The sequence below is a fragment of the Octodon degus genome, unplaced genomic scaffold, assembly GCF_000260255.1.
Source record: "Octodon degus isolate 3935 unplaced genomic scaffold, OctDeg1.0 scaffold00629, whole genome shotgun sequence".
Classification (NCBI taxonomy): Eukaryota; Metazoa; Chordata; class Mammalia; order Rodentia; family Octodontidae; genus Octodon; species Octodon degus.
Genome location: NW_004525205.1, coordinates 32,263 through 43,454, shown reverse-complemented (window position 1 = coordinate 43,454; position 11,192 = coordinate 32,263). Strand labels below are relative to the sequence as shown.

The 11,192-nt window shown below is 41.0% G+C and overlaps 1 protein-coding gene across 1 annotated transcript in view; it reads right to left on the bottom strand.

Annotated features, from left to right (window-relative positions):
* Positions 1–10,018, bottom strand: part of LOC101567364 (protein PTHB1-like) — a gene marked incomplete at its 3' end in the record, with an annotated part of 43,960 nt that extends 33,942 nt beyond the window's left edge. Inside the window, exons 1-2 of the mRNA XM_004648703.2 lie at positions 9,876–10,018; positions 9,498–9,772 (exon numbers count right to left, since the gene is read on the bottom strand). Coding sequence (XP_004648760.2) covers positions 9,498–9,772; positions 9,876–10,018 — 418 coding nt within the window. The remainder of the gene's footprint in view (positions 1–9,497; positions 9,773–9,875) is intronic.
* Positions 10,019–11,192: the final 1,174 nt, after the last annotated feature.

Genomic DNA, 11,192 nt, shown 5'->3' with positions numbered 1-11,192 from the left:
ACAATTTCCTGTAAGGAGTGGACCTCTTTTCACTGTCTATGCTGTCACTCCTATCTGAAGCACTTTCACCACATGCCCTGCTACAGTCGTCATACAGACTGAGTCTTTCCCCACCAGTGCAGGGCTGGGAGCTTCACCTCCAGTGTGGGGATGTTAAGACCATGAGGACTTAAGAGCTTGGGCCGAGTGGAAGGTGCGCAAGTCTCTAAAGGCACTGCCTCTGGGAAGGATGATCAAGTTCTTTATGGACACTGGTGAGCTCTTACAAGTGGGAGAGGGTCATTAAAAGAGTGGGTCCACCTAGTAGGCCCACATTCCTTTCTCTCCTCATGACTTCTCACAGACACTCCAGCCATTATGATACCATCTCCCCTGTGGTCCTCACTAGAGGCCAGCCGATGCTGATGCCATGCTCTTAAACCTCCAGACCATAAATTAAAATCTTTTTCCTTTATAAAGTACTCAGCTCTAAACACTTAGTTGCAACCACAAAAAGCTGACATGACTGGGGAGATAGCCTGGCAGTCTAAGTGCCTGCCTGGCAAGCACAAGGTCCTGAGTTTGATCCTCATTACTACATGTCCTGCCAGCGCCAGAACCCCAGGAATGCCATGCCAGCCCCAAAACCATGCATGGTACTGAATGCCTGTAATCCCAGCATTTGGGAGACTGAGACTATGAGTCTGAACTGCATAGTGAGACCCTGCATAAAAAAAAAAAAAGCGGACTAATCTACACATACTGTTTTCATAATCTTAAATATGCTTTTGTTGCACAATGAGTATTATAAACACGTATGTCATTTATTTATTGCTGTGACATCTGACATGAAGAGCTCAGAGGGAGAAATGTTTATTTTGAGTCATAGTTTCAGAGGATTCAGTCCATGGTTGGCTTCAACGCAGAAATGTCATGACATGGATGTCAGATCATGACAACAGGGGACAGCTGCTCACCTCTAGAGAGTCAGGAAGCAGAGAAATGGTGAGAGAGCCAGAGAAGTGGGAATTAGAAAAAATACCGTCCCTACCATACTGAACTCGAGTTGGAAGAGGCAAGTCCGGTCTCAAAATGGAGGGCCATGATCCAAAGGAATCAGAGCTCTTGAGGAAACTGTTTATTGGTGGTCTGAGTTTTGAAACTACAAATGATAGTTTAATAGAACACTTTGAGAAATGGTGCACACTCACAGATTGTGTAGTAATGAGAGATCCTCAAAATGCTCCAGAGGCTTTGGTTTTGTGACTTATTCTTTTTATTTTTTTCATTTTTTTTTTATTTTTTATTTTTTATTTTTTTTATTTTTCAACAAATAATACACTGCATATATTCTTCTTAGTGGTTAATTGCTGTACAAGATGCGGACTTGTGATCCTATTTACAAACTCCATTAGAACAAATCATTCTATTCATTAACAGAATGTAACTATATATCTATCCCAACCACTTTGAATACACAGATACAAAATGGACATTCATCTGTATACCCCATTTTTTCTAAGTTCCGTTATTGAATATTATAGGTGTGTAAACTCAGCAAAATATTCTAAAAGAGTCCAGTAGTCCATAATAGCATTGGGTCTTCTGTTTAACTGGCAATGTCAGAAATTATTGACCTGAGTCCCCCACAGCTCAACTTAACAGCATGGCTTTATTTCTTGTAATTTCGTCTTCATACTTTTCTGCTGGATGGTTAAGACCAAGGTAAAGCAGGACCTATGCAACAAGAGTTGTAGCTTTTTGGTCTGAGAAGGTCAGTGAAATGCCCTCAGGATTTGTCCTGAGATCCTGTACCTCAGATTGTAGAACCTTTATCAGTGCAGCCATGTGGATGAGTCACGGCCAATGCTTGGCCAATGTGCTCTCTGTGAAAGCCTGAGAGAGTATCTTCTCCCCATGTGACTCTCCTTAGGCCCACTCTATGTCATCGATCACTTTCCTCTTTGGCCCCATAATCTTCTTGATCAGAAAATTTGGGACACTACCGAGGTACATGACGTTACAGTACAAGTTCTCATATGTCCTGAGTCTTAATTGACCTTAGAAGGCTAGGGCCAAAATGTTGGCTTTCCTTGTATCCCTCCTTTTTCTCTAATTTTGGTCTGCAAACTTAGGTTGTTAACCATCCAGAAGAAAAGCTTATTGTTATTATCAAACGATTTGGGCTATCAATCTTAACCTCACTATCTCACTGCATTTCAAACATCTTAGGCATCATAAGGAAGGTTTTGTGACTTATTCTTGTGTTGAAGAGGTGAATGTCGCAATGTGTGCTCGACCACACAAAGTTATGGGCGTGTAGTAGAACCAAATAGAGCTGTTTCTAGAGTGGATTCAATAAAGCCTAGTGCTCATCTAACAGTGAAGAAAATTTTGGTTGGTAGTATTTAAGAAGATACAGAAAAAATGGCAAGATTAAAACCATAGAAGTTATGGAAGACAGGCAGAGTGGGAAAAAGAGAAGATTTGCTTTTGTAAGTTTTGATGATCATGACACAGTTGATAAAATTGTTGCTCAGAAATACCACACTATTAAAGGGCATAATTGTGAAGTGAAGAAGGTCCTTTCTAAACAAGACATGCAGTCTGCTAGATCACAAAGAGGCTGTGGAGGTGGATCTGGCAACTTTATGAGTCGCAGAGGAAACTTTGGAGGTGGTGGAGGGAATTTTGACTGTGGTGGAAACTTTGTAGAAAAGGAGGCTATAGTGGTGGAAGAAGTGGCAGCAGAGGTAGTTGTGGAGGAGGTGATGGTAAATATAATGGATTTGGAGGTGATGGTAGAAATTATGGTGGTGGTCCTGGTTACAGAAGTAGAAGAGGGTATGGTGGTGATGGACCAGGATATGGAAGCCAAAGTGGTGGATACAGTGGTGGAGGAGTATGATATGACAGTTACAATGAAGGAGGAAATTTTGGTGGTGGTAACCATGGTGGTGGTGGGGATTATAATGATTTTGAAATTATAGTGAACAACAGCAGTTAAATTATGGACCCATGAAGGGGGGCAGTTTTGGTGGAAGAAGCTTTGGCAGCTCCTATGGTGATGGTTATGGATCTGGTGGTAGAAGTGGTGGGTAGCAGGTTTTAACAAACAACAGAAAAGGGCTACAATTCTTAGCAGGAGAGAGAGCGAGGAGTTGTCAGGAAAGCTGAAGGTTACTTTGAGATAGTCATCCCAAATGCATTGGAGGAACTGTAAGAATCTGCCACAGAAGGAATGATGCACAGTCAGAAAAGTTACTGCAGCTTAAACAGGAAACTCTTCCGGTTCGGGACTGTCATAGCCACAGTTTGCAAAAAGTACAGCTATTGATCAATGCAATGTACTGTCAATTAGATGTACATTCCTGAGGTCTTTTATCTGTTATAGCTTTGTCTTTTTCTTTCTTTTCATTATATCAGGTATATTGCCCTATAAATTGTAGTAGTGTACCAGGAATAAAAAATTAAGGAATTTTTAACTTTTCAAAAGAAAAAAATACCATCCCCAAATTCATACCCACTCACTGGCTTTTTCTAATGAAGCCCCTGCTCCTCTTTCCATCACTCCCTGTCTCATCATTGAGTGGACTCATCTAACAATGAAGTTAAAGTCCTCAGATCCAATCACTTCTCTGGTTCCTGCTGCGTTACAGATCAAGCCCTGGCTCCATGAGTCTTTGGGGGATACTTTATATTTAGACCATAACAACAAATGACAGATACCTGAAATAAATAATTTATATTTATGTACATATGTACATATGTGTATATGCATATATGCATATGCGTACACACCTACATCAGATAACTGGCTGCCTGCCCAACATCCATTCTTTCTTCCTCCCTCTTTATGGCAGAGTCCTAAGTTTGTTGCAGTAGTCAACTCCACCTCAGAGAAAACCTTCTCTCCCAGCCTCGAGGGTTAAATCCAATCATAGTCATCCCATTTCATTGACATTAGTGGTTTGGGGCACATACGAGTATTAGTCCTGATAAAGCAGAGGTAAAGAAAGCTGGGAGGGAAAGCACTGACACAAGTTTCTGGGAAAGTGGTTCCTCCCTACTTAGAGGGAGGCTTGGGAGAAACAGACCTCTTCCCAGAAATTGTATCTGCATCCCAGACCTGGAACTGCTTACGTCACCATGTGACCCTAAGAGGAATCATCCCACAATGAGAATAGATAACTAAAGTGGACGATGTCACATGAATAAGATTTTAGTTATTTTTTCTCATTGCTGAGACAAAATACCCAAAGGTGAAGAGGAAAGGTTTATTTAGCTCAGTTTGTAGAGGTTTCAATTCACAATGGGCTGACTCCAAGGCAGGTGGCACATGGCAGCAGGGAACTGTTCAGGGTGACAGAAGATAGCAAAAACAACAAGGGAAAGAACTTTTCATGGCAGCCAGAAGCCAGCAACGCAGCAAGAGACTTTAACAGCATCTTTCTGCCCCCTTTTATATTCTTTCTAGGCCAGCAGGATTAGGGCAGTGTCAAAGCAACACAGTACTAATACAGTAATAATCTACTCTTAATCCCAACATTCCACCATGAATCAGTCACACTCTCTAGATCTAGTCACCTCTGAAAAAGCTCCACCTATCGGGGGGAGGGGGGGACACCTAAACACAGCCATAACATTTAGGCCCTGCCCTCCTCGAAAGACTCATGTGCATCTCTTTATGCAAAAAGACTGAAAAGTCCAAGTCCAAGTCCAAGTTCCACAGAGACAAGGAAAACTCTAAGCTGCAAGCCCCTGTGCAATGAGAAGGAAGTTAAACATAGCACACAATGGCAAAGATAAACATTACTCTTTCAAAAGGTACAAATGGGAATACAAAGGAATGGGACCAAAGCAAGCCCAAAATCCAGCAGGTCAAATGTTAAATCCTATAGTTCTGTGTGTAACCTCCAAGGTAATCTGTGGCAACATGTGAACTGCAAAAGGCTAAGGCACTGCTAGAAGTTGTAGCTCCCAATGGCTTTTTTCTGGGGCCAGCTCTGCTACCTCTTAGTATTTTTCCTCAGGTAATCCAGATTCCTGGCTTCTCCAAAGTTCTAAGGTCTCCAATACCCCTTCTGCTACACAGTCACAGCTTCTCACACTGCTCTCTCAGTATACTACCTAGCCTTTCAGGCCTTGTTCTGCAATCTGGGTGGAAGCTGCCCTGACTTCTCAAATCTTGCATACTTCATGTACCTAAAACCAGCACCACAAGAATGGTGTTAAGGTCTACCACCATCTGAAACAGTAGCCAAGCTTCCTTTACTCTTGGATATAGGGGTCCAGTGACTATGGACCAAATCTGGAGGAACGATTTCCCCAGGTCACTGCCATTCTGGAACAGAGTGCTCTGGGACTCTCTTCTCATAGTAATCTTTCACTATTGAGGCTGCAAAGGATGAGTCCTGCTTCTTGTGATGCCCTCAAGTCATCTTTTCCATCCTCCTGTTCCCTCTTGGCAATCAAGATCTCTTCTCTATTTTGTAGTCCACAACTTTACTAAAGCTTCCTTTCTGGCCAAACTCAAAGCATTCAATCTCCCCCTGGCTTCTTTGCTCTTGATTTTCAACATACATCTGGCTAAAAGCCCCCAAAAGCATTCATGCAACAGCCACATTAGACTCCCTTGAAATTTCATCCACCAGATTAATTAGTCCACTGCCCTTAATATTAGCCTCAGGCAAAGTCTATGGACACAAGCAAATGCACATAAACTTTCTGTCAAGCTACAACACACATCATCTGGAGTCTAACAGCCAATGCAGTCCTTCTTCCCAGAAGAAACCTCTTGAGTCTTTACTGGTACGGTTTCTATCATCCTTCTAATCTTCTGAGCTCTGACCAGAATCTCCCATACAGACAGCCTAAGGTGTTCCAGCTCTGCTTTTTCAGTGGGCATCTTTGAATCTTTTCGAATTCTTGCCTTTCTCCCACAATCCAGTTCCAAAGACGCTTGGGTCACATTGCTAGGTAGTGACATGCAACAACCTCACTTCTCCAGTACTAAACTCTGTCTTTGTTACTCTTCTTTCAAGGCTGAGATAAATACCTAATACCCAAAGATAAAGGGGGCAAGGTTTACTTAGTTCACAGCTTATACAGGAGCCAGCCCATAATCAACTGGCTCCTGTGTAGGGTGGCACATTGCAGAAGAGCAACTGTGTTGGAAGACAGCAAAAGCAACAAAAGAGGGATCTTTTCATGGTAGCAAAACCATAAGAGACCTTAACAGCATCTTTCTGCCCCTTTTATTTTCTATTTAGGCTACCTGAATTAGGGCACTACCAAAGAAATCAGCAGACCAGTTTAGTAATCACTCACTCTTAATGCCAGCATTGTACCATGAATCAGCTCACATTCTTGATCCAGCTACCCCTAAAAAAATTCTACCTATCACCACATGAGGTTTTGGGGGTACATCTAAATATAAGTCATTATAGCTGTGTTATAAGAAGAAACTTTCCATAACTGTCAAACCTTCCCACTAATACTGAAAATTTGAAAAGGGAATTTCTAAACATAATGAGAATACAGGAGCCAGGGAGATGGCTCAGTGGAATAAGCACTTGCCAGGGGGCAAGCACAAGGGCCTCAGTACAATCCTCGGTTCTGAAAAAAAAAAAAAAAAAAACAATAAACATAATGAGAATACAAAAGGCTGTTCTTGGTCATCCAACAACCATTCTCCAGTTGTTTACTAAAAGAAGCACAACTTTATTCTGAGCAACAAAGAACTCAACTAAAATGCTTAGCTTTTCCACCTACTTTCCAGCTTGAGTGGCCACAGAGATGTGAACAGGAGCTGCTCAGAAAAGCTTGGTGGGGCTGACTCAACTGCAGATGTGAGGGCAGAGGTTCCCACACCATCCTGGGCCAACGGCTGACCCTGGGATCCAGGATCCCAAATCCCGGAGGACCACTGAGCTGCCAAGACAACACTAGACTGCCCATCCATGGGCTTCTTGTACATCAGAGAGAAAGGAACCTCTATGCAGTTTAAGCTGCCTTATTCAGGTATTCCACCCTACACAGCCAGCTATACCCTTAAATTAAGGTCACCAAGTTCCAAGATTTCAGGACTCAGTGGAAATTTCAATTTGGTCAACCTCTCAAACAGATCTCAAATGGGTACAGCCTCATGTACACATCCATATCTAACTGTTCTCTTCCAATTCCTAAAGACACAGCTGTGTGTGGTGGCTTAAATCAGGCACCCAGTGCTTCCTACACAGTCCAGGTAGTAAATGCAATCAGTCCTCAAACCATAAGGAAGTTGAATCTCTAAAAGTTCTTACTACTGGGTACCACTGACTACCAGTGACAGAAATGACAGGCACGATTCAAACTAACGAGCTGAATATTAAAAGCTTCAGAATCCATAAGACATACACAAATTATTACTATAATTTCCTGCTTACAACATACACATTCCTCTATAACTTATACACATAAAGTCAGCTTCAAAACACTTTTATTACAGTAGTTAATATACACCATATGTACAAGAAAATGTACTCTTTAAACTGCCTTTAAATTTTGCTGCAATTCCTCCTTTGAAAAGGTTTTTAAAAGCTTGTTAAATACAGAACATAATCCACAAGACTGTCAACTTTTCTTGTGAGTTAAAGCCACCACGCTAAAGTCAGCGACATTTAAATGAATGAGGTTATCAAACATTGCAGAGTTTTAACTTCTTATAGTCGGTAATAAAATAATTTGGTACTATAATAAAATAATCTGTAATAAAATAATATATAGTTCTTGTCATAATATGTAACATAATATATAATTACAGGTATTTTAATAAACAACATACTAAAGATTTATAAGAGTCCAGAATACTAATTTATTTTCCATACCCTGAAGTAAAATATTTTATAAGCTTCTCTCTTTAAAAAGTTTCTTTTTATTAAATAAAAAAAGAAAAAAAAAGTTTCTTTTTTATGATAAAACCAACTGATGGTAGCATAAAAGAAAGAACACCAAAATTAACTAAAATTTGAAGTAATATAAATAATGAACTTTGCACTCAAGTCTGTGGATACATCCTGGGCTAGCAATTATATCAAGCTATACAAAAGGAGCAAGGTCCTGATGAGTGTAACAGCCTAAACCTTCTCACTCCTGGGCATCACTATGGTAGCCAATAAAAAACCTCTGCTTCTATGGTCTTTTCTGGGAAATTTCACACAAAATTAATGTTACTCAAAACACCATTATCAGGAGCCAGCAATGGAGCTCAGTGGTACAACACTTGCCTAGCACAGATGAATCCCCAAGTTCAATCCCTAGTGCCGAAAAGAAAATACCATTAGCACACTACTCATGAAAAGGGCAAAACTTCAAGATGTAGACTTTGGAGTAAAAACCACATCATTTAACAAACCCTTCAAACTTCATGCTTCATATATGTGCCACTCTTTCTTAATTATATTTTTAAATCATAAAATGAGGCTTGTATTTCCATTAATCCCAAAAATAATGGTAGCATGATCAAAAAATAATTTGTATATTACAGTATGATAGGTCCAACTTTAACCATTCTTTATTTGACATAAAGGTGCTGACAACAATTAAGTTTTTAAGTAATTGGAGATATTTTAAAGGCCTGAACTTCATTGGTTCACTTTCAAAATGTCTAAAAGAATGTATGAAACCAAAGCACAACAACTCCATTCTTAATATTCATATTTTTTAAAAAATTTATCTCAATTCCTTAGAACCAATGGAATACAATCTTGTAACAAAGACTCAAAAATGTATAACTGTAGGAAAGTGACTGGATCAGGATTAACATTGTTTTGATTGGCTTTTAATGCTCTGCTTCTTTTATTATTCGTACTTTAACATTTCTTTTATGTGAAAGTAGACCATATTTTTTCTCATTTAAAAAATACTTTTACCTGACCCTGAAAAGAGAACTTTAATGTTTTTCATATGTTCAACTCACACTCAGGATTGATGTTTTGTTTCTCCTTTTAATTTACAATGAAATTATACCCTTGTGATTCTCAAAGTAAGATAATATTGAGTTATACAAAACTCAGGAACTGAAAATATCATCAGTCTCTGAATCATTAGAATCAACATATCAAAGGCTACACTCCAACTGGAGGGCTAATTAACTTCAAACATAAATTACATCGCTCTACTGCAAATTAGTACATTTTTAGTAGCAACATAGTAACTCGTGTTGTTTTGGTTTCATTTAAAAGAGGCAAGTAACTGCTTTCAGGGATATTAGAAGTTAATAAATGACCACTCTAAACTTTAATGCTCCTCTCACAGCCAAAAACCACTACCCAAAGAAATAGGGTTTTTTTCTTAGAATTTAAAGAGTAAACCTAGACAGGGCCATCCCAAAGAACCACACTGCTTCTGCAGTCCGACTCCAGCGAAGCCTGCGGAGAATATGAACAAAGGAGCGCACAACATCCCCTACACACACGACGACGTGAACGTCGTAAGGAACCCTCCAATTAAATAATGGAAACCTGCATGGGCGGTACCTTGTGATTTAACATCTTTGATGATTTTCTGAAGCTCTTTCAGCTCTACATCAAGGTCCTCATAGTTTAGTTCTCTCGATTCGACTTTTGGAGCCTGGAACAGGGCAGGGTCTGTCCCCAAGTAGGAGCACTGCAAGTGGCCATCGTCGCTGAGAGTCACTATCACTCCCTTTAAGTCACTACAGAGAGGGAGAGAAAACGAGGCCTGGTTAAGCATCTCAGTGGAGCTCGTGCTGTGCCAAACGACACTTTCACTCAGTCCAGCTTTAACATACCTGTAAGAAAATGACTGTGTGTCTATTTTTAAAGTTTACTACAAAGACGCAATTCAAACATTTCAAACATCATTTATAAAGTCCCGATGGTAAGATCCCTTACAGATGGGGAAAATCCTTACAAGTTATGTTAACAGTGGCGCTTGGGCTGTGACTGTAGGGCAAACCCAGTTCTGCAGCTGCTGACCTCACCCTGCAGTCCTGCAGTGCAGCCTGCAGAGGGAGTGGGGCTGCCAGCTGCTGCATGGGGACCACGGGGAGGCCAGAAGCGAGGTCAGGATGACCCAGAGACAGAGCAAGGCCAGAACCTGGGGACACCGTGAGAGGCCTTGAAGGAAAAATTTGTGTCCTGCTTTGTCCCCATCTTGCCCCACCTGGCCCTTGGGTCAACACAGGTCCCCAGCTGCTCCCTTCCCCCTCACAGGTCTCAGGTTTGTCCTCTCTTCTGCTCTACTCTTAGAAACAGCCGGAGGCCCTGCTTAGTAGCTGTTTCTCCACCATCTTCACTCCTGGTCACCTCTGCTCCTCCCCATCTGCCAAGGCTGGAGTGTGACCCCCAAAGCCTGGGAGAGGGGCAAATCGCAGTGTAGCAGGGTTAACACAGGGACCTCTGGGGTGAGGAGCAAGCAGCCCAGGCTCCACCTGGTAAATGGACTAACACGTTACCGCAGCCCTGGCTGCTGCCCAGATCAGCCTTGGCTCACAGGCTGCACATGTACCATCCAAAGCACAGCAAGAGCCCCTCAGCACACGTGGACCCTCCATCTTGAGTTCCTCAGCCCCAGACCCTCAGTCAAATAACTTTCTTTACTTCATAAATGACCCAGGCTCTGGTGTTCTATAGTAACACAAACCATCTAAGATATCCTTTGGTTTTTTCTTATGATCCTTGGCCTCTATTTTATTACTATATTCACAATACAGGAATTGTTGGTAACTTTAACAGGGTCATTTTAAAAATAAAATTTGCTACATTCTTTAAACTCACTATAGGAAACAGCTAAGAGGCATTCTGTCTTTGCTTCTTCCTTAATTTTCACAGGAAAAAAAATTAACCTTATCATAAGTCATTTTGAGTTGATGAAGGACTTACTCAGTTTCAGTTACATTTTCTATAGTGGCCATTGATTTCTTTTTAAAAGAAAGATTCCAAACCTATTATAAAGACTAACTCCTAATCAAATATGATAGAAAGAATTTGTGAGATAAAAAAGATGAAAAATGCTGCTGAAGCAGTGAACAGGACAGAAGGTAGACAGCAATTAAGGGAAGAGGCCTGTGCTTATTCTGGATAAATAAATCCTTGACTGCCTGCCTTACACACAGTATTCGTGTATGCACCTCTTCCAGAGCCCAGTACAGTCAATGGCACAGAGCCACATGATGTGGCCTCAGAGTGAAAAGAGATGGCTTTCCCTGA